This window comes from Empidonax traillii, unplaced genomic scaffold (genome assembly GCF_003031625.1).
Source record: "Empidonax traillii isolate 1590-97213 ecotype Southwest subspecies unplaced genomic scaffold, ASM303162v1 scaffold293:size840699, whole genome shotgun sequence".
Taxonomy (NCBI): Eukaryota; Metazoa; Chordata; class Aves; order Passeriformes; family Tyrannidae; genus Empidonax; species Empidonax traillii.
Genome location: NW_020955486.1, coordinates 276,259 through 301,157, shown reverse-complemented (window position 1 = coordinate 301,157; position 24,899 = coordinate 276,259). Strand labels below are relative to the sequence as shown.

At 36.4% G+C, this 24,899-nt stretch overlaps 1 protein-coding gene across 5 annotated transcripts in view; it reads right to left on the bottom strand.

The window, feature by feature from the left end:
- TTC29 (tetratricopeptide repeat domain 29) overlaps positions 1–24,899 on the bottom strand; it is a 196,076-nt gene that overhangs the window by 87,548 nt on the left and 83,629 nt on the right. For all 5 annotated transcript variants that reach the window (XM_027890662.1, XM_027890658.1, XM_027890657.1 and 2 more), the window contains exons 4-5: positions 18,916–19,139; positions 8,698–8,883 (exon numbers count right to left, since the gene is read on the bottom strand). In XM_027890662.1, coding sequence (XP_027746463.1) covers positions 8,698–8,883; positions 18,916–19,139 — 410 coding nt within the window. The remainder of the gene's footprint in view (positions 1–8,697; positions 8,884–18,915; positions 19,140–24,899) is intronic.

The following is a 24,899-nucleotide window of genomic DNA, read 5'->3' as shown; positions in this document are numbered from 1 at the left end:
CAATTATTTCATAAACCTTTTAAATCTGTCCTCCCAAGAATCTATCAGGATTTATGGCTGCTTCTGACTGCTACTGACTGACAGCAAAAAGCATTATATCCAAGGATTGTATCTCCTAGCAATTTACTGCTTAAGCTTTTTAAATTATGCTCTACAATCAAGTTTTTCCACAGTTAACTAATATACTTCATTCCTAAGCAAGCAGAAAACAATATAACCACTTTGTGATAGTGTGTAAGTGCAGAACAACAAAGGAGAATTAGCTCCAGTTGATACGATGAAAATCTATCAACTAAAACACTGGAAGTGTTTTAAATGGTTAAACTGAGCATGCAGAATTCCTTATGCCATTAAGTAAATGTTTCTTTCTGTCTCTAAAGTTCCCTGATGTTGAAACTCTTTTTAAGTATATGTTTCTACATGAATTTAAAACTTAGCAACAGTAAGAGGTATGGGATTTGGAAACATGAATATGTTTGCAGGACTGAACTATTCCTACACACCTTTTTCTGAAAGCTATTTGGAACAAATAATCACAACTAGGAATAAATCTTAATGGTTAGCAGTCAGGGATATGCAATCTGGGGCAAGGAAGGAAGAATATTATGATAAATCAGTGGCATTTGCTTACTTCTGGATGTGGTCTGTAATATATATATATATATATGGGTTCTCTCCAAAAAATGAACAGTATAAAAAGACACTTTTAGTTTAGTCTCTACAGAGAGCAAGCCTGTGTGGTCATCCTGTCATCCAACTAGTTCTGGAGTGAACTTAACCAAACGTGCTAAGAAGTCGGTAGGACAGTAAGTTTCCATCACTTTAGGAAAAGCTAGTAGCTTGAGGATAGTCATTGATCCAAATTCCAAACAGACAGAAAGACAGGCTGAACTTTGCTGTAAGCATTGCAGAGGGCAGAATGCTCAGCGGCCAGCCAGCAGCTGGGTGCTGGTCTGTCAGCAGCATGTTCTCATCTACCCTTTAGTGTATCCCAGCACACACTGAACCTTACAAGTGCTACAGAAGCATACAGGAAATGTTATTGTATAAATGCACAACAAAACTGTGGTTCCTGCTCAAAAGGATATATAGTTTCTAAATACCTAGAACTGCAACTCTCCTTTAGGCCACTGCCATGTTTTGATTAGCACTCAAGCTTCCTATGAAAAAAATTTTACATTGGAATTTATATCTTTAATCCCTTTCCTCTTTCTGCTCCACACTATGACAAATCCCATTATAAAAATAATTATGAGGTTCATGTTTTATCAAAAATCACAAACTTAAGTAGGTATCAATTCACACCAGAAGAAGTTGCTTACAAAAAGGAATCTCCAACACAAACACAAGGATAGACAAAAACAGAAAGGCCTTGGTAGCTTTTAGGTGATAGTCTGAGTTGCTTTTCTTCCTGAACAAAGAGGAGGGATCCATTTTAGGTTGTCTTCTTCTGGTGTCACACCTGGGTTTGTGAATGGAGACCTGTAGAAACTATAGAAGCTGCACATGGGCCACCCATCCCACAGAATAATTTTATTCTGGCTATACTTAGGAATCTCCTAGTAGCAAAAGGAACTACATTTTTATGCAATTAAAATAAACTTGTAAAATGTACACAAAAGAATATGAAATTTCATAAGCAATTTTAACTTTTGCCTTTTTAAACCTTTTTAGTACTTCATTTTGCAATATTAACATCCTCTTTTTTATATCTGAATATAAATTATTTCTGCCTGAAGGCAAACCAATTGGGGAAATTCTGCTTAAACGTGCATATTTCCTCTGCATAGATCCTCATGAATGTATGCTGAGTTTCTCTCAATTATTTATACATTACAGTTTTCAATTAAAAAACACTTGCCATAAACAATTCAAAATGCAAAATCAACAATCTCTTAGTAAGAATAAAAATAATTTCTTGGCTAACAACAAGAAAATAAACAGTTAAGACTTTTTATGTTCCAAACCAAAAAGAAGTTATAAACTGTCTTCAAGTTGCTGTTCACCAAACATATCTGTTAATTAATACTGAAGCTTCAGAAGCTTGAAGCGATCCTGTGCAACCTGTTCTACATGTACCTGCTTTAGCAGGAGGGTTGGACTAGATGATTTTCAGAGATCCCCTCCAATCCACCCATTCTGTGAAACGCCCATTAAACACAACCAGAATCTTTCCACCTACTTCTGCAATGCCCTGATTAAAAACATTAATTTCAAGAGTATGGTAAAGTGATTGGTAAAATTCTACACCTTGGTCTTAATCCAGATTGTGAACGTCTGCAAGAATCCTGTGGTGGTTTTTTTTTTTTTTTTCCATAATAAATTATTAGAGTCCCTTGTTATGACCAGGCTTTTCGACCAGAAAAGTTATATCAAATTCCAACATATGAAATAGACCACATTTTATTCATGATTAAAGATAAAACAATCATAACTTTCTCATAAATTAGGCCCAACTTATTAATAAGTTTGGGGTGGGTGCAGAAGGACCAAAAGTGACCACCTTTGGAATAACACTGGTCTGTTCGAAGACCAGTGGGAGCTTAACATTGCTTATAATCAAGGCAGAGCAGCATTAGGGCTAAACACTTAATACTGAACACTTAAAAATGCTTCATTAATTTGCAGAATACAGCAGATTTTTGAAATGTCTAAGCTTATTTTAGAAAGGACTAAAAGAATTCTTTATCAGCGTCTCCTAGGACTTGCAATCTAAAAAACACACAAAAATGGACAAAATCGGGTTTGTGGATTAGCTGTACGTTATAGCAATCAGCACTGGAAAATCTAACACTACTATTTGCTTTGCATTTGGTCCCCTTCTCTCACTAGTTCTGCCTGCCTTCAATCTGCTCAGTCTGTAAAAATTTCAGATGAAGTATTACCTCCAGTTTTGTTGATTCTTATGTGCCAGCAGAGTATAAATCTTATGACTAATTCAAAGTCACCACCGCATTGAGACTAACAGCATAATTTTCACAGCTCTGATACTAGGGGAGATGCAGTTTCTGGCATGGCACTGATACAGTTTTTGTAATTCATTGTGAAAGTTTTATTCGTTGGACTCTACTGTAATACTTACACACTTTCTCAAACTAGTTATTTTAATGTATCTAGAAATGTTTCCAAGCACTACAACCGACAGGTTCCCTGGTAAACTCTCTTACGCTTCTAAACAGTGTGGCTGCTTGCAAACTGCCTGTTGGGAGCGGTCCCTGCAGCGCTCCTAGTGACCAAACTGTGCCCATAAACAACTGCAGGGCAGGAAAGTCCAAGTTAGCACAAGCCAAAAGCATGTGCATGACTTAGCGGCATTTCAGCACTAGAGTGTTCAATGTTCCCACACATCCTGGGGCACTGCTTCATTTACTCAAGCAGCAAAGCAACCGTGGGCCTATGAACATCCACCTTTGCTGCCAATGTCTGAAAGGTGAGCACAGAGACCCTAACAACATTTAAGAGTTAGAGGACATATATTTATAAGGCTATAGTGATGATGTTTTAGTTGCTTCCTCCGGAGACCTTGATGTCCCTCTTCCTGCTCCATTGTCCCACTGACAGTGTGGCACTAAACTGTGTTTTTTTAAGGGTGCAAATTAAGGAAAGAACAGTCATGCATCGGTATTAGACAAACATTATCAGATGTGTTAATCAGTCACCTTTAAGCCTCTCTCACAAATGCAGAATTGCTTGACATTAAGATCAAAATGTTGGCATCTAAAGCAGTGGCTATATTTGAATGTGTGTGTGCATATATATGCATGTGTATGTAGCCATGTACATACATGCACATACATAAACATTTATAGAATCTCTGTAGTACTTTCAGTGGGTCTTGAGGGCTGCTTTTAGAACAAGTACACTTTCAGATGTCTGTTTTTATTACGCTTTTCAATAGAAATATATCTAATTTTCTTATAATCTATTTGAAGCAAATAGCCACCACAAGTACAAATTCCTTGTTTCCCCCCAGACTGCTCTTTTTACAAACATAAGCTGTCTGAAACTTTGGGATGCATATATCTAAGGTGCACATCACTTCATGTATATAGGTGTTAACCATTTAACACACAACAGAAAGCACTCAAACTTTGCAGTTAATACTGACACAAACTAGCATTAGCCATTATGTTTATTAGTACACTCAAAATGTTTCTTCTGCAAGATACAGCAGTGTAAACCCGAAGTTCACAATTAACTTTGGCAGCAAGTACACTATATTAATCTAACTCTCACAAATTATGATTATAAACTTATTCTCTGACATGCAGAAAAATGCACACATTTATAATGACAGATATTACTTCTGAAACCACATTCAAAGCACAAAAAGAAAAATATTCTTTAAAATTGATTTTACGTAATAGAGATTTTGTCACAAAGACTGCTTACTTGGAAGACAAGTAATGCTGGATTTAATGTGAGAAAATATATTTAATATGTTATTATGTTTTCAATATGTTCAAAGTGACACCAGCACATTTAAGAACTATATGAGAAAAGTAATAAATGAGTAACTCAAGTAAAATAATGAGTAACTAAAGCAATAAACCAACTTATTATCAGCCCTCTGAGGAAAGACAAACTATGGAGTGGGCACAGCTAGTTGAACAGTATCATAAGCTGAACTCTCCTACAATAACCAGTGAATTTGTAAACAGAGACCTTATTTTACAAATGGAGTACTTTAGGGAAGGGGTTAAAAAACTCATTCTGTGAAGAAATGCCACGAAAATCATGTTTGCTCCAAGCAGAATGTTCCATTTGTGTCTGTAGCAGGCTACTCAGTTACTATTATTTCCTTTCCCTACCTGGCAGCTACTAATTGCCTGCATCCAAATATCATGACTGAAGTCCACACCTCAAATATTTAGCTTTGAAGATTAATGAACATCAGATTATATCCAGCCTCTAGGACAGGGACCAGGCTAAAAGTCAAGGAACTTTAAATTTGATTACACAAAAATTACCCAGCAAATTTATTGATTTTCTTCCAGGGCAAACAACAATCTTTACAAGTACATGTTTAACTTTATACTCCCAAGCAATCAGTTCTAAGCATATATAGACAGCTTCCTTTCCCAAGTAATGAAAAATACAGTATAGGATGAGAGAACTGAAAAGAACTGGTAGGGGATATTTACATCTAAAAGGATGCACACATGTATGTCTGTAAGACTAATTTCATTCTTGCAAAATTCACTTATTTTCCTGGCTGCACTATTAATCAAAGCAGTTAACATAGATATGACAATTTAAACCAGGTGAAGTATCTCATTAATGTTAGTCATCGTTCACATACCTACACAGATCTCCATCTATTTATATTGGTAGATGTACATATTCCTATGTGTGTGTGCATATATATATATAACTCTATACACACACACACACACACATATTAATGCACACACAGGTGTATATAGAAATGTGTATCTAGTCCTGTACATAACTCCGTAGAAGTGGGCATGTGACTCATTCAGACCACAAATTAGATTACAGCATCATAGATGACTGAACAGAAAAGGTGTATAAAAAGCTGAATCTCTGTCCTAATATAAAAATAGCATGTTTAAAAGTTTTACTTATAACACCATTAACACTCATGCAATTTTATACAATGCCAACCCAACATCTGCTATTACACTTTTTCTGCAATCAGAACTCACCTTTGAATCAGTTTTTCACCCTTGAAAATACAAAGTGCATGGAATATACCTGTTGTCTTTTTTCTCAATGGTACCTCAAAGCAAATCCTGCTTACTCTCTCAGCTTCATCATTTTTTCTACTCTCCCTCCCTATGGAAAGAAAATATCTGCAACAGCAGACCTCACAGATACAGTGGAGTTTTACCCTGGGCAGTGAAAATGCACCTTGCTTTATCTCTTTACTAAAGTTAATAAAAGCCTCTCTTCTAGAAGTTTCTGATATTTTACAGCAGGAAAATAAAATTTCCTCTCCTCTGATCATCTCAGTATATTTCATAACTTTATGGGGTTTTGTAATTGGCTTCAAGATATTTAGGTATTCAATAACCTTTTCTTAACACATCTTAAAAGTAGGAAATTTAAAAATTTTTTTTTAGGCAGTGGTTGAAGAACAGTAGTGAGTCATTCTCAGTATGTGCCTCTGAAGTTACAAGTAGATATGAATATTCGTTTTTCTGCATCTCCTTTTAATTTTATTTTTAGTAATAGAAAGACCAAGAGAAAAGGTTGCAAAAAACCCCCAAATCAGCAAATTCAATAGTTTTATTTTACTGAGTAAGAGACAGAAAACCTAATTAAGTATTTTTCACTCAAAATGAAAATAACTTGGTTGTGACCCAGTGGGCTTTAAGCAAGTACTATCTTATCTACCAGGAAACTGGATTTAGCTTAACTTCAATTCCTAGAAAAAAATCAACACTGAAATAAATAAATAATCAGATTATTACCAAGCATTTGGAGAAAACATGATAATACTATAGCCAAATACTACAGCCAATGTCAATATATCAGGAGCAAATGTCATCAAACCAGTCTTCCATTTAAGTTAATAAATTCTTTCTCACTGTCATATAACTCCTGTGTACAGCATTAGGGGAGTGTAGTTCACCTGCAACTACTGTTAGGTGAGCACAGATTAGTTAGGAAATCCTATATAGACACTAGTTACCAGCAGTTTGCTGTCAGCATGGAAAAAAGCTACATGCAGTTTATTACTTAGTATTTTCATTAAAGGATCTGAATTACAGGGTAGAAAAACGCTTTCTAAATGTTCAAATGCTACCAAACTAGGAAGAAGAGAAAGCACATTGAAGGACAACTTCAGAAATGAAAGCAACTCTGACAGTTTCTAGAAACTACCACCAAGACTCAAGGATGCTACTCAGTGCAAAGAGAAAGCAACAAATTGCCTTTAGGCACAACTAACTGGTGATCCCAGAACACAGAACAGGACAGTCAGGCAACAGTTCTTCAGAAAATAATTTAGAGATTACTGAAGGTCATGAACCAAACATGAGTATGCAGTTCATGCTGATACATAAAATGTAGATATCATACCTGAAGACACAAATAAAAATGTAGTGTGCAAGAAAAGTAATCCTTCTAGTTTATTGATTTGTGGTGCGAGTTCAAATTTTAAAACTGAATCCAGGACTGCATGCTGCAAGCAAGAAAATTATGGCAACAGTTCGCAGGAAAATTGTATGAATGACCAGTAGTCTAGAAAACATGTAAGGAAGTATTAAAAAAGGTGTGATGTTGCAGCTTTAAGAGAATATGGGTATGAAACAGGGTAATAACCTTTCAATTAAAAGAAAACAAAACTAAAAAAGACTGCAGGCTTTATGTTTTATGTCCAGATTTTTGCTGGGAAAGTAGGACATCTTTCAAAACATATCCATTCTGTCAGATATTTAGTGAAGTTATACTGTTTCCACAAAATATTTAAATTTCTGTGAATCGTCTTTTGTTTAGGAAAAGCCATTCTGTTTGAGAATCTAGCCACAAGTTGAGTTCAGAGCTGGAATTGTTCCAAGTCACAGTCAAATTTAGAAACAAAAACATAGTAACTACACAAATCACATATTTTAAGCAATAGTTAGGCATGCAGTACACTTAAGAATTGGAACTGGAAGACAGGTTTTATTCAATTACTTGAGGCTTACTTATTGCTTGTCTTCCCACAGCATGAAAGGATTTTATGCAAACAGAGGAAAACACCTTTTTTATACTCCGACTGCTATATACACACAAATCCCTCTGCCATGAAAGGTAATGTATGCTTTTAAATACAGAAACAAGGGTCATCTTGATATAAGAAAGTACTGTTGTTTACAGTGAGAGCCACTGTTCACTGAAACAGTCTCCCCAGGGATGTGGCAGAGTCCCCATCACTGGAGGTTTTCAAGATGAGATTGGACAGGGTGCTAAAATAACCTCATCCAGACTCCCTTTCCCATGAAAGGTTGGATCAGATGATTTTTCGAGCTCCCTTACAGCCTGGGCTGTGCTATGATTCTAATTACTCCTATTAATACATTTTCTAATTTCAGAAACTCCCAGTTTCCGAAGTACAGACTAAGGGTACAGATGCATGGATGGAGAAATGGAGCTTGTGGTAAGGCGTAAGTCTGAAGCAAACACCGATGTGGCAGTTACATACAAAGAAACAGGGTGTCATTTTCAGTCAAGAGAAAGAACCAGAAGGCAGTTTTAAAAAAGTACACAAAAATATATACTGTTTATCTAAGTATAAACTGGAAGCAGGATTAAACTGAATTACCTCTGAATTACCTCTTAAATAAACCTAGTTTGTGTAACTACAGATGCCATCCTACTCAAACACCTGTGGTCCAAGGCAGCATTACTGTTCTCTTGTCAAAAATAAGTAAAAAGAAATCATGTCCAACACAAAGAGCCCTTGTACTAAAAAAATGCTCCCTTTAAACTTGTGTTTGTATTTCATCTGTACTTCAACTGCAGACAGAATGTCAGAAGAATTGGGTCTGTGAATAATTACAGACTTCTTTGCCTTTTTATTCAATGCTCCAAAAATTGAAATTGCAACCGTTGTTTTAAAAATTACTTGAAATTTTGGTTCCAAAACAAATTAACATTGAAATATTGTGCCCTGGGAAGAAATATAAATTGCCAAATATAGCCATCTCAAGGCTGATGCAACGTAGCTTCATAATCTCAGTGACTTACCTTGTCCCTCATTGATGAGGCCCATGTTTACATGTGCTTGTGCCTTTCTCTTCCCACCATCAATTTTTACTAATTGAGCAGTGTTAAAGCATTGCTCATAAAAGTAATCACTTAACCATTTGTCCTCGGGGTCTTTGAAAGAGCAGGCCAAGCTAAGCTGGTTGTCGTATACCTCCTCATAGAGCCCTTTAAAAACAAAAATTACAATCAAAATGTTAGAATATCATCAGCCTTCAGAAACCTTGCATGCTATAGAAACAATCATATAATGAAAATTTATATTTCCACCATGCAAACACCATCAAGTTCTCCTACAAGTCCATTCAAAGAAATATAAGAGGAAAATTATAATAATAATGACCAGCCTTCGCGAACGAAGATCCGGGGAAGGTCTTTACACCTTCCAGCCTGCGCATTGGATTTTTTTAGGTGAGACACAGTGTGTGCGGAACTGAGCCCACCCTTTAATCCTGAGGTTCATCTGCCGGGGCCAAGCAAGCTTGGACAGTGGCAGCGAGGTCCTCAGGATGTAGATGGATTGCCTTACAGGGCTAACGAGCTCCATCTGCCCGGGGAGGGGCCCCGACCGGGAATCGAACCCGGGCCTCGACGGAGAAAGCGCCGCGTCCTTAACCACTAGACCACCAGGGGCTCCAGAGGAAAATTATAACCTTACAATTAAAACCATATTTTTGTTCTCATTTCTGTGTGCAAACCCAAAATTCAGTTTAATACAACACACAAAGCCCTGGATAAGACATTGGCTAGTTAGAAGTCAGAGTGAGCTTAAAAAAGCCCACACTCTGCTAACATTAATTCTTAGAATTTTAAATGTTCAAAGTAAGAGCAACAAGAAAGCCTTTAAGTTTTCATGTATGCTCCCATGTTTAGTACCTTACCACAATTAGAAATTAGGGACAAATTGAAATTGCACACCTTGCCCTGAAAAAAATGACACAGTTCACCAAGGTATTGCTCTCAGAACAAATGTGGAAAGGAGGGGAGACTGAAAGTCACGGATCTTCTCTATGATTTAAAGTTTAGATCCTACTCTTTATCATCTCAGACAACTAGATGAACACACATTATCCCAAAAATTTACAAAAACACTGCCAGTCTGAAGTCTAAGTAGCATTACAAAATCATCCACAAATATATTATTCACAGTTTAAAATTACAGGATGATAGCTTCAACAGAATTAGAAATATTTTTCTCAGAAAAGCACCTTCAAAAAAATAGAAATCCACAAGATTTGAATTATTCCAAAACTTTATTAATTTGTGCTAGCGATCCAAAACTTTCCTGACAAATCATATCATACTGTTTCTCCCTAAGGGGAATTTGAAATATCTATTCCTTACATGATGCTGAAAAATCTATTAGATAATAAAGTACAGCATGAACTTATATGTGTCACGGCAAAATTTATCACTGACTAAACTAAATTAATTTTCTTTGCAAACTCTGCTCATGTCACATGTGCAATGGAATAATTAGCTAGAATTCCACTGCAGTTTTGGTAGGCTACTTAGTGTGTTTGTGGCTATTAAATTAATTTAAGCCAAACAGCCAGTTCTTACAAAAATTTCTATTTAGTTGGATAAAGAAGGAGCTAAGACCCACAGGTTTTGCAGCAGGTAAGAGACTGTTTGTTTAAACTGGATGTGTGAACAGAACTCCTTTGCTTTTGGGAATTCTCCAATTTGTAAGTTTTGCTCAACAAAGAGAGAAAAGGGGGCAAGAAAAACCAATGTTTTGTTTGTTGCCTTTTTTTTTTAAATTTATTATTTTGCTTTCCTATTTATTTTCTCAGAGATATCCCCTCTGTGATGTGGTAACCTCATATTTCCTTTTATAGTTCCCATTAAAATATACAAAATTTTGATTTTTGAACCAGTTTGTGTTATATATATTTCCATTTCTAGTATTTTAAATAACATCCCTTTCAAGAAATGAGTGTTTCACAATCTCTTCACAATCACTAAAGTAGAAATAGCCCAGAAATTACATTTAGGTTATCATCTCATCATTTATATCTAAGGTTTTACATCGAAACATGCCAAAACATCAGCTTAAGTTTAGAAATTTAGCTTTGAGAGGAATTAATTACCAATATATAGACCTCATGTATTCCTAATCAGAACGTTCCACACAGCAGTGAGTTTTCATGCCTTTTTTCCCCGTCCTCAAGACTAAAAAGTACCTCCTGGGTACCTCTTCTTCAGAACATCCAGGAGTGTACATCATATAAAAATTAAACACATAAACACTAGAAATCAAGATGATTCCTGTACAATAGCCTCATAAAAATCTTTGCAAATGATACTGGAATGGAAGTAACAAAACTGGGTTGGGCTTAATATACAGATATTTTTCTGTGTGCATGTGCACAGATATATATGCCTATATTTATATATGTTTATAATAGATATAATAAAGATAATGATGCTGTATACATGTATATATCACATCTATCAACATTATTCATACTTAATCCAACACACAGCACTGCAGCAGCTACTCAGAAGAAAATTAACTCTATCATAGCCAAAATCAGGACAACATACACAGATAAAAAAGTTAAGGCATAGTTCAGATTCATGCAGACTAACCAATTTAGATACAGATACAAGTGACCTGGGATCCATTTACTCTCAAGGAAGAAAACCATAGATACTTCTTGGCTGAAACTCATTCATCTCATCCTGACTTAAACAACTATTGCAGCACAAGGGAGTTCATTCAGAGATTATCTCATAAGTAAAGACAGAGGTTCCCACGACAATTACAAGCACACAAGCAAATAACCACATGAAGAGAGAAATACAAAAACCTAATTATAACCACTAACATAAAGATAACAACATATATTACATATAGATAACAGCTAAGTGAAAATGAACTTGGAAGATACCAGACAATACATACAAATGGTTGCAATAACACAGAAAGATAAGAGATAACCAGATTGTCATTGGGGTAAAACACTAGATACAGATTTGCTCCTTTGAAATCTCGGCGACAAAGAATCAAGGCACTAACACAACATAAAATTACGCAAATAACTTCAGGTAGTGCCCTACAAATCCCAGGAGATGGAAGTGACCTGAGGCAGACTATAGCTACTGCCACAGCTTTGATTGAATGAACTTTAATGTGACCCTCCGATGACTATCCTGCCAATGAATAACAATGAGAAGTGCACAAAGACAACCAGTTCTCTCTCATTCTTTTGGACAGTGGCTGACCAGATAAAATAAAGCCCCAAACTCAGACTTTTGAAACTCATATTGCCTTCTGAATTCAAAGTCTGATTTACCAAAGTCTGATTTACCAATCAAGAAATTAACTGAGTTTATTCTGACAGGGGCAAACAGAGCACATCAGACTTGGTAAAAGTGAACTTTTAGCTCCTCAGGAGAAGAACACTGGAATTTGTAAATACAGTCACCTATAAAATCTCCAGGAAGTAGTTTAGACTTTAAAGCTTTGAACACTCTGACTTTGTAAAGTTCTCTACAACTGATAATAGAATACATGTAGACAAGTCATATTTATGTATCTGTTGATAAAAAAAATAAAATTATCTGCACCATTTATCAGAGAGGGAATGACAGCACTGGCAAGTGATACTGAATGAACAGAAAGAAAAGTTTGTATCACAGAATGAACACAGAGAAAAGTTTCAATCACACAAGCAACTGTAAAACAGTTCCTGCAAGATAAATTCCTATTTTAAAATAGGAAACAACTAAGAAAGCCCACAGAAGAAGGTCCAATGGCTGGATCCCATTCATTCTTCAAAAAATTACATTAATGTCATAAAACATCGGCAGCTAAATCCAGGTCTTCCAGAACAGTTAAGCCACAGGATTGTGAGAAAGCTGTGAAGAAGATCTACCCAAAAATGGCAGCCACACAGAGCAAATGAAACTCAATGGAGCAGATGGTGAAGCCTGTTTGTTAACAGTTTTAGACTGATCTGAAGATCTGAAAACACATCTTTCGGGCAAATATTTAACAGAGCATTTATTCAGTGCAAAGTTACAAAATTGAAGGAAGTAACATTTCACAAAAATTAAGCAGAAAACAAATTAGAAGTCATGCAATTATGCAGTATTTGTTTTATAACATTTTAATATTTGTATGGTTTTGTAACAGAATATAAATTAGAGAAAATGAACTCTCATTTTGTTTGATAAGAACATTTCAAAGCATTTTTTATTTCCATTGAAACCCCATATATTAAACACATATGATATTTCTTGCTCTGTATAGGGATCTCTTCAGGTGCACCTCAACTGCCAAGTAGCATCTCCCCTTATTGTGCAAGCCATAGACCCTGATTAGCCCACTGAACAACATCTTTGTTTGTTCTTGGGCTTTTCTCAGGAACTGTTCCCTTGGCAAGCAGGGGTGTGTATGGAACAGAGGATCACTCAAATCCGTGTTTGCATGTTTGTTATGTTCAGTCAGACAGCTACTAAGTATTGCAATGCACAGGGACACTGAGGTGCAGTTTGAGTATGATAACCCCAGGAGAGTTAAAATGAGGGGAAAAAACCCTACAGAAGGCCTGCAAGTCATACTACGTGGTTTAAGTACAACTGCTGCCACATCTGCATGATCTCCTTTGTGACAGGATGTAGCAGAAAAAAGGAAAAGAAGCACAATAAAGGTCTTTAGAGAACTGATGAAAACATCACAGAGAGATCCTGGCTTGGTGTTTTCCTTGAAGAATAAAAGAAAGAGACAGCTGTCCCATTTTCCATTAATAAGAATTTCCACTCCTTTTTAAAATTTGAGTATTGAAAAGAAATTTTTCAACATCCATTTCTGGCCCAATATTTTCCACTCAAAACCCACCAGTTGGTTATTTGTTCCTGACAATGGCCAGATGAAAACTTTTCAACAGCTGTTGACACTCATCCTCCAGTTTGGTTTGTTGAAGTGAGTATGACTTGATTATAACTGACCATTCACTCTTGAAGACACATAAAGGAGTGCCCTAAGGCCCATTAAGTCACTAGGAATAATTTTTGATGTTAGAATGAGACACTATTAATGCTGGAAGTTTCATTTTTCTTTTGTTGCTTTCTATTGTTAGCATGATAACACTATCCAGTTTCAGGTAGAGCCTCTTTCCCAGAGCACACTGATCCCTCTAATTTATGTACTGCTGGGTACACAAAGGGAAAATATTTAATGAATGTACAATCTGCACAAAGATGCTAAGGAAATGGTCAGGACAAAATTTTACTAGTAAGAACAAAGCTATCTAGTGATAATGATATAAGGCAATTAACTGGTAATCTGGGAAGCTAAATGGAGACTCCAAGCCACTGGCAATGAAAACACACTATAGACATTCTCCAAGAAATGCTGCTTCCATTGAAGTCAATGGTTAATTCCACAACTGGCTGTACTTTGAGACAGCTTGGCTTCTTTCCTGGAGAGAATCACTTCAACTTTTTGTAAGATAATTACAAAAATAATAAAATCTACTTGTCTCCAGCAACTGCTGCATTTTCTCCTGTGATAAAATATTAAGTGGGGAACAACAAACCTTCTCAGAAAATAAAACACTGTTCCTTTCCCCATTTCCCCAAAACCAAACAAAACTATGCCTCATCCAAGCAAATATTAAAAGAGGGTTTGGTATGTTTATACTCTCTCTTTTAATGCATGACCTCTCTCAATTTTTTCTCTCTTTTTTTTTTTTTTTCAAAATAGCATGGGTAATGTGGTTATTGCAATGTTTCCAGTCCAGCCTAAGGCATAAGTCTGAAATCTTACAGAAAAGCTTTCTACTGTAAAATGCTAAACTGTTTTCAACCTTAAGTACCTTGGACAAAGAAAGATTTTCCAGCGCAAACACATCAAATACTCACGCTTTCTTCATATACTTTATGAAAAGATATCTTTCATAACAGAAACAAATGATAACTCATACTGTCAAAAGTTTGCTCTACACTAAAGTAAGGAAAAAAAGAGCCAAATTAGCACTTTTTTCTAATTCTCTGTGTCTGATACTCCCTAGAACAAGGGTCAGCAGCCTGCAGCACATGCAGAGATCGAGCATTTGGTGTACAGCATATCATAAAGGTTGAATGGGGTCAGGAACCAGGAGCAGACGGAATCTCAGAAAGGCAACAGCTTCAAGGTCGTAAGTTCTACTCTTCACCAGCTGCCCCAGTAAGGAGCAGCATCTTGCTTTTTTGAAGGCATGTTCACACCTAAGCACAGGTTGCATCCTTTGGCTTTGGCACATTGATCTGCCAAGCAGTGTTGACTGCTCAGTACATCGCAGCCAGTGAACTGTGGCATTTTCCCTGGTTTTACTCTCCTGCTCTGGCAAAGCAGAGGCAACATCTGACAAATCTCTTCCTTCAGTTGTTCTTGAGCTGTAACCTGCCATGCATTCTCTTCAACTTCTACAGCTGAACTGATTCCTCTACCAAGTCCTGATCACATCAGCACTTCAAGGCCTCTGCTAGTTCAAGGTAAGGACTTGAACATGCATTTAATATGTAATTCAGATGTAATTTGAAGAGCAACACTTTCCAAGTAGTTCTGTAATAATAGTGGGACAGATGACCTTTAGCTTGACAAAATCCTCCACCAAGAGGCTGGCCTCAGCCTAAAACACGAAAATGATACTTTACAGTAATACCTGCATACTATCAGTCATTTCCCTCATAGAATCAGTGCCATCTAACTAATTAACTAAATAAAAGGAGCTACGCAATACCTCAAAGAGACTAAGACTATTCAAACAATGGCCTAGCTTAATAAGCACACAGACCCAATGCATTTTAAAACAGTAAAATGGACTGCAGAAGCAAAGGAATGATTTAAAGAATCAGTTACAGTCATATGGTAAAATCTGTGCAAGCAGCAGCTCAAAGGTTTTAATTTCACTTCTAAATATTTTTATCTGAGAAACAGCTACATTATCATTATAATGAACTGTTGTCTCAGGCACATAATACACTGGGAGCTGTGGCTCTCCAAAGGGATAGCAACAACAACCTGTCAGCACTGGGTTACACATTTCATGGACAGCTGTACCTTTAAGTGAAATTAGTCTGAACAGTGCAATCAGGGAGGCTATTCCATGGCCTCAAAATATAAAATTTGCCTTTTGAAAGAACCCCCGATACTTTCATAAATGTGCCAAGAAATCACTGTATACATCAAATGCTGAGCTATGCAGGTACATTATTCTGGCATTTATCCTGCATTCTTCTGTAAAAAGCCCTACAACTATACATATTTAAACAGCTAAATGACCTCTTTTTTTTCTTCAAGGTACTGAAACCAGAACTAGCAAAAAGAGAGGTTAGTTCAGGATAATGAAGGAACATCAAGGAGTAATTAAAAACAAGTCAATTTTCAGGTCAGAAACATTTATATTATTTGTACAAAAAAGATCAAATAGGAATACAGTCAAGTATCGCCATTATTTCTGCCAGTCTTTTTAGGATAATGCTGTACCTGGGGCCAAATAACTCTGTCAGCTCTTTTTCTGAGAAGCTGCAGGTATTAACACTAGCTCTGTATTTTTAAATACTTGGGAGATATTCAAATACAACAACAAGATTAAGTTGGACAGAAGGTAGGTATTTTCTTTGCACACAGTAAAATATTGGTAATAATCAACCAAAAAAAGACAAGTCCTGTATGATTTGAAGTTTAATCAAAATGTTACATTGAAAATGAAAACAGAGGGAACATTCAGTGGTGTATATAAAGGTAATAAGTCTGCACAATGTAATGCTGGTAAACAAAATGCCACTGTTTTTAAACCCAGCAGTAAAGAAAGCAATTGCTCTTTGATATTGGTCTCCACTTTGTGGTGGATGGCGCTGAATCTGTTCAAGCAAATAATTTATGTCCAACATTGTAGTGCCTATAACTGTGAACTATCAAAACCATTAAAACATTAACATTTTCCAATAATAGTAAATGAACACCCAGATTACTCTGTGCGCTACTGTAAGTACCACAAAACTCTAAACCTAGCAGTTCTAGGTTATTCACAATTAAGATAGCAACATTCTATCATCCAGAAATATCAGGTGAGAAAAATCAAATGAAAACTAGGAAAATTATTTACTGAGAGAGTAAGTGAAGTTTTGTTTTCCCCTTACCACTTCTGGTTCAAAACCAATCATTTCACTACATTTCAATTAATGAATAAACTTAAAAGTAATGATTTTTTAATTTTCATTATTCATATCTGCTATCTCTTTTTCAGCATGACTGTTAGCTCAGGACATTTTACCTGAAACAGGTAAACTTTCAGCTTGCCTAATATTAGTAACATCAACCACACTATGAAACTCTCCCAATGCTCTAAGCGTTACTTTCATCCTTGTAAGCTTGAACTGTGGCAGCTGAAAAGCAAATTCAGGTCAGCTGCTGTAGTGGCTGCTACATCATGGCAGGTTCCAGCTGAGGTGAATTGCTGAATGCCTCTTAAATGGTGTCAACTGGAGTTGTCAGGAGATCATAAGCCAGAGCCCCAAGCAATCTGATTAGAATCTGAGAGTAACTGGATTAGTGGAACTACTGAATTAGTGTTTGATGAGCTGCACAATTCACATGTATCTTCACAGCACTACAAGCTCTCAGACCTGCAACATGAATTACCATCCAACCCTTCCCCTGCCGGGCGACTCACACCTCATTTCCTATGAACATGGGATTTGTGCAAAGGTTTGCACTGAAACCGGTGGAAAAAAAATCAAAACTACCTTGATCTAGCAATTCAGTAAAGACATTTGCCAACTCTATTGGTAAGTTGTCATGATTTTCTTTTCTTTCATTTTAGCCAACTTTAAAAGGGAAAATTGGGAGAGGCAAGGTGCAATCAGACACCTCGTGGTACCTTGTCTCTGTGAGAAGTGAAAAAGTTCAAGAGCCCGGCAAGCTTCAAATGCTGGGTTCAGTGAAAGAAAGGCTCCCTGCTTTTCACAGGGGCAGGAACTCCCAGCCAGCAGCACCTTGACTCTCTGGGAGTACATTTGCCAACTCTGTTCCCACACATCAGTTTGTGAAAAATACCATGCACTGAAGGAAGGCAAAATGTTCTCCTCAAGCAGCTGCACGGAGCAGGCCCATCAAGATAAGCCTTGACCACTACTTTTTGACCATCAAAGTGTTGGCAGAATGCTTCTGTCAGGGCAGTCCAAACACAAAACTCCTCTCTTATGCTCTGCAAGCTATGGAGGTACCTATTCAGGTTTTAGTCATAGTCCAGAAAAATCTGAAGATTCCTTCCAGTCATGGCTGGATAGACTTCCTGTCTAGAATTATAGTGAATTAAATAAAGAAACACAACTTCTGACTTTCATGGCACATAAGAAATAAACATTTTAATTTTTTTTTTATTTTTTTAAGGGCTGAAAGGGTTTCTTCTGCTGTTCCTTTCTAAAATAAAGATGTCTGTTTCTACATTTCAGTCAAAAAACTTAGAGTCCAAATTCAGTTAACTACAGTGAAATCAACTCAGGCAGAATCAGGATTGCAGTTAGAGCGTTATCTGCCTCCCTCCCTACAACTATTCCAAAACAGAAAGATGGAGTAAGTTATGTTACTATTTATAGTAAAAGGAAATGATAAATATGAGTGCTTAGTAAATAGTAGGCAATAGAGAAAATACAGTAATTTGGAGTTATGTCCTCACTAATATCTAGTAATTCACAGGTGGCATGTTACATCTGTGTGCTGTATTTTATTTGACATGTTCACAATCCTTTTTAAGTCAGTCACAAATCCAAACACAGTTAGCAGACAGCGTATTTAATAAAATCAGATTTATAAAACTATTACTGTGTGAAACAGCATTTCACCTATTAAATTTTTCTAATACAAAACCAGCTACTCAAATCAGTAGAGAAAACCCCCAATAAATAATGACACTATTAGAAAATAATTGAGATGTTATCAAAGCTATAAATACATCAAACATTTCTGATGATATCATAATGCACTCTACATGTTTTTCCCCTCTTCCTTTCCTTCACAAAACCTCTCCTGATATCTGCAGCTCCTAATCATCTATTCTATAAATACAGCTTAGTTGACTAAGGCTGAAATGTGCTAAGATGCAGTAACGTTTCAAATTCATACATGAAACAATTTGGCAGCTTCCCCCAGGCATTCGCGGCTGCGGCTCCCGCTGCTCCGCTACCCACAATCCCCCCATTTACCTGCTCGCTGGGCTGTCTCAGCCCTGGTCAGGAAGTGGTAAAGCTGATCCAGCTTATCAGGCTGCTCCTCCAGGGACTTCTCATGCCATATGGCTGACCCAGGCCCTGCAGCCTCCCTCAAGGCATTCCACTTCTGTATCAGAGTGAAGAGCTCGGAGAAGGACTTGTGATAACCCCGTCGCAGCATGTCTATGCAGATGTTCTTCGTGTATGAATTCCTGTTACTGGGAATAAGAAAGACAGATTTTAAGCCTTTAAACCTGTATTCTGTTCTCCACCTCACCAAATAAGTACAGATAACTAAACCAGCTTTCAAGAAGAGATCTCTGCAGTTCAGCAGCAGGGAACGGGTATTTTCTTCCCCCGCTCAAAAAGTGATCTGTTATAATATGATTACAAATGCCATACCCCAGGGAAGTAAACATGGCAATAATGAATAAATACCTGTGTATATATATATATATATTGAAAACATGTTAAAAAAAATACACTGGTATACTTTAGCTGGTATTTGGCAAAAAAGGCTGTCTGATGGGAAAAAAAACCCCCACGTTTACATTAGTTCATGAAAACACAATGAACTCTTAGTTTGCTTTAAGACAGTGCACAGGGAAAAATGAGGCACATTCCACACGTCAAAACAACGTATATGTTAAATAGTTTTGCTGTAGGACATGATGGCTTGGTTTAAAACGTCAAACAAATGCTATGCCAGAAACACAATCATTAGATATTATTTTGCTTCTGTTTAGCATATAACTTCAGCTGGGACTGGTTTACTGATGCAAAAGTTTGATAATTTCTCCCTAATTTTACAATCAAATGATGCTATGAATGAATTTATATCAAAGTTTATCTCATTCATAAACTCTGACAAGACGTGCATATTAAAAAGTTGTGTCATCAAATATTCTCAAGAGCTAATATATCTTTTGAGGTATTGTTTATGGAAATAATCAAAATATTTCTTTTACAGTTCATGAAACATTCATTGTGTTCTATTCTAGAGAAAACTATGAGTCCAATGGGACTGCCTGCAACACTAAGGTACCAGATGTAAAGGTTTGCACGGATAGGTACCTACTGTGGGAAAACAAACCTTTGTCCCAGTAAAATGACAAGGATACAGATGTGTACTTCTATTCTGTATATTCCATTAAGTTTCTAAACTATTCTCAAGACTGTCCTTTAAGATTAAAATCTATTTAAATTCAAATTCTTAGCAGTTTTAAAATAAATACGGAATTCTGAAAACTGAGACTTAAAATATATGTAATAAATTCAGATGATTTCATACTAAACAATATCCTAATGAGACTAATACTTCAAGCCTAAAAACAGCCTCTGTAGTTCTTCAGCAATGCTGATAGGATGAAAGTGATGTGAAAAACTTCTTAGCTAGATGGCATTGAAATAAACAGCAATGTAAGATGCAAGAAAAAAATGATCTGCATTATTTTGTATTTAACACAATTAAAATAAAATCTCTTACTACACAGATTCACACTAATCCTCCACAGTGTATTTTTTACATTTCAGTTGCAGAGCTAAACATAAAAATATTAAATAATCCTGATACGATATAGATTCGATAGTACTGAATTTATGTTTAATATATAAAGAGATGGTTTTTGAGACTGAAAAGCACACATAGCTCAAACAGTCAAGGGAAAAGATAAAACTGTTCTGCACCAGAAAACATTTGCAACATTTACCTTAGAAAAGTAAATGGGAAATATCTTTAAACATTTAAATTTTATTTTGCAGAATATGTTATATTTGACATACAGCAAATGCAGCGTATAGATCTTAAAAATACTGTGAAGATATTATGCTAATAGCATGCAATGTATTCTCTACTCTGTATAGAATACTTTCTTCTTTTTTATTCTCCTGTTTTAAAATCCTATCTAACTAACAAAAGATTGAAGAATATAAGTAAAAACTCCTACCAACTTCCAAAGGCCTAGGACTGGATCCTACATTAATATAACTGATAGCAGTGGAATACCAATCTGCATAGCAGGCACACATACCTGCATATTTATTTATACAGTGGGATCTATATATGTTTGTATGTGTACATGCATTAGATCTTTAGATGTATTGGAAGTAAACAAAGAAGTGCTGCTAAAAAATCTTAACAGTGACTAACCAAAATATCATTCAGTTAATTTTTATCACTCACTGCATACTCACTGAGCAGAGCATTGAGATTCATATAAATAGAAAAAACTGTGCCCGTGTAACATGTTCTTTTCTGTAGACTGTTCACTTGAATTCAAAGCACATTTTCCCCACTAGAAAGCATTATTAGCAAACCAATAAAGGGAAACAAAGCATCTAGTAAAACACATCAGTTTTAAAAATCAGTGTCAATAGTCTCTTAATAAATCCCATCCCAATTAAGGAAGACATTGAAATAATGCTGAAATAATCATACAGTACAGAGCACATTTTTTTCTGAGGTAAAAAGAACTGATTTTAGCACACAAGCAGTGAAGCTATCTACTGTATAACCCTTCAAATTCAGTGGCATAAACATAAAAGTAATCTCTCAGTTACAAACAGAAAATATTACTACAATTGTTTCCTTAAGTTTCTGTAATATATAAGGCACAAGTGACTGATCACACACAAACAATAAAATAGGGCAAGAGATTAATGATATCACTGGGATGAATGGTATTTGTGTCATATAAGAGAGCTTGATGTGGCAATGAATTCTGAAATTGTTACAAAGTGCTTCCAGATGAAAATTCCAATGTCCTTTTTTTTTCCCCTAAAAAACAGTTCTTTTGAACAGAGGTATGGTGTAGGTGACAGCAGTAAACTTCTCGTGATACCTTGTGATAAACTATAAATCCTCAAAACCCTTTCCATCCTGCTTTCTGTGATGTCATAAAGAGTGTGAAATACGAGGTTAAACAGAGCACCTCATGTTTTGGATAACCAAAAGATTACTTGATTGGCGATATCAATATCAAATAACTGATTTCTAAGGTCCCTTCCAACTCAGGATATTCTATGATCTATGATTTATTTTATAAAATCCAACGGTTAATGGTATGTTCCTACTACATTAATGAGCTAGTTTACACCAAACATTTTGAACATTACAACCTAATAAATTATGATTTACTAGTGAACAAGCGAGTTTGTTTTTCTGCATTGCGTCCGCGCCGACTTCAGGTTTCGTTTGGACAATTATGTTACTTCCAGGAGCGAAATGGGAAAAGACTGCTCTTTCCTCTGGTTGGAGCGGAGCCGTTCAAGGGGTTTAATGGTCTCTGGGGGCATCTACTGGAAATGTGGGAAACTGCAGGCAGGACACGCGGATCCCGGCGCTGGCAGCGCGGCAGAACAAAGGGGCCCCCCCCGGCCGTGCCCCCGCACAGGGCACCGCGACACGGACACGCTCGTCTGCCCGCCCAGCCGCCTGCCAGCGAGCAAAGGAGCCGAACTAGAACGAGCAGAGGGCTTAGAGATGTTAACCGTGTTTAATGTTAAAACTGAACCGTGACGTGAATGTAAACGCGAAGTCCTCTTCCCCCTTCGGATGAACGTGTGTGTGCGCGCCAGCAGAAAGAGATTTCAGATTTTTTTAAAAGCAAACTAATTCTTAACGAACTCGGGAACATATCTCTATATTTATGGTTGAAACAAAGATACCGATTAATCTGGGTTTAATTCAAACCAGAGTTGTTTGTTTGGGTTTGTTTGGTTTTTGGTTTTTGGTTTTGTGTGTGGGTGTTTTGTTTGTTTTGTTGGGGTTTTTTTTTGTGAATCCATGAAATTCAACAGATGAGAACCACAACGCTTATCATAGACTCAGCCAAGGCTGAGAATCCTCTGCCTGGACAGTCATCTCTGTCACTGCTAAATCCCTGTGATGTTGCTACATGTTTATTTACACAGGCTGGAGAACACAATGAATTGAGGTCCAAGTGGATCTGGTGAGATGCCATGCACTTGTCCTACATCAGCAGTTTCTGTGATACAATATTCTGTCATCTAGTGCTGAAAAATTCGATGAGCTTCTCTCTCTGTGTCAGGGTGGGTTGTGTGTCACAAGAATTTTTAGCACCAACTCAACAACCACCACAAGTTAAAAGCTGCCATTTTAGTGGCACCATGTTATAGGTGATGGTTCTGTGTTGTGTAATATCACACGGGTGGAAGGAGCTACTTATTGAATGCGGACCTGGGAGCTGGAAAGGGCCCTGCTGCTGTTAACAGTGTGCTTTAAGAGTACCTGTATATTGCTACAGGCATTTTAATTTTTTTCTTAAACTACAGAGCTACTTATGAAATTTTCTTACATGGATTTCTTTTTATTATTATAATTGCTATTTTGAAGTGATCTAGAGTCATGCTGAGGAATCACAGCAACCTGATTCTAATTTGCCTTTACCAGGGCAAAATAAATAGTAACCCTCAGCGAGGCTCATGAAATTACCCCACTCCAGTCCCAAGGACCTTCCTATGTTAAGGTATTATACTTTTATGAGACTCTTATGCAATGCTGGGAGATCAAGACAGCACCATACAACATTCTCTTTACCTTAAAATCCTGCACAATAAGGCTATTTGAATTCTACCCTTTACATTGAAAGAGGGAAAAGGGAAAAAAAAAAGAAATTAAGAGCCAAGAGGCAGGTCCTGGTGCTAGAAATAATCAAAATAGTCAGTATAGCATAACAGAATCATTTATCATGAGCTTAATTCTCCATGCCTCCTGTCTGGTGCAGCCAATTACAGGCATGCAAAATAAGTCCAAAAATCTACTGTTTTTAGACGACAGATTTTTGTATATATATATATATATATATTTAATATCAGGTTTCATATATTAAGATTTTGTAGGTTTTAATCAGTACTTCTGGTTAATTCTAGCTGCTGATTACAATACAAATGTACTGGAGCAATCCCATTTTGTAAAGCACAAAATGGCATGGATTAAACAACGGTAGTATATAAAATATTAAAGTGTACTTTCAGTGTAAAATAATTACTCTACCAATTATTATAATATTTAAAAACTGTATTCAACTGGGATTTCCTTCTGCAGTTGGCAAGTCAATGACTGATATAAATGCCTTAGATAAGCATCACAAAATTATGAAAAAATAATCAAGAAATTTTTTCTTAAGTTCATTTAAACAAATTTATTTTACTTCACTCACATTTCCTGTCTATAAATCTACAAATAAATTAAAATTACATAAAGTATGTGAACACTGCTACTTTTTGCTTAACGTATGTGCAAACAAACAAAGCATAAACAGGGGGACACCAGAATTTCCTCACTAAAATTTGAAAAATACATGCATTAAGTAAAAAGAAATATACTATACAAAACACAAAAAAAAGCAAAACATGCTGTAAGAGTTTATGACTTCAGGCTGCTTTGCCTAAGAACTGAAAAAGGAATTATTATTTAATTATAGCAGGACAGCCAAAAAAACAAGAACACTTTTACAACACTGTTAGTGACCCACATCTAAAATATAGTTAAAATTTCTGCAGGGAACTGTTGAACACAGAAAGCACTTGAGCAAATACTTGGCAAATGTGGGAGCTGAAGATCTGCCTACTGCTTTCAGTGCCCCAGGTCAGAGTGGTGTGAACCATGTCCTCACACTGCTGAGGGCTACACTGCCACAACCGTGGGCTGCAATCCACCAGAAGTAGGTCCACAGCTCACTGAAAAATGTATCTGAGTCATGTGAGTGCCTCAGTTCTGTGGGAAAATTTATCTACATAAGTACTTCGGGAAGACAAGCCCTCAGATGGTCAAGGTACTCAGCACATTTTCACCACGTACTGCTACAGACACAAGGCTGTTGAACTGCATCAGGGCACAGGCTCTTTAATCCCGGTTTAAAGACCATCCATTTAAATACTTTCCTTTTAATGAAATATTTACTGGATGGTAATATGTTAAATTGTAGACTATAGTAATGTCATTAAAAAAAGATATG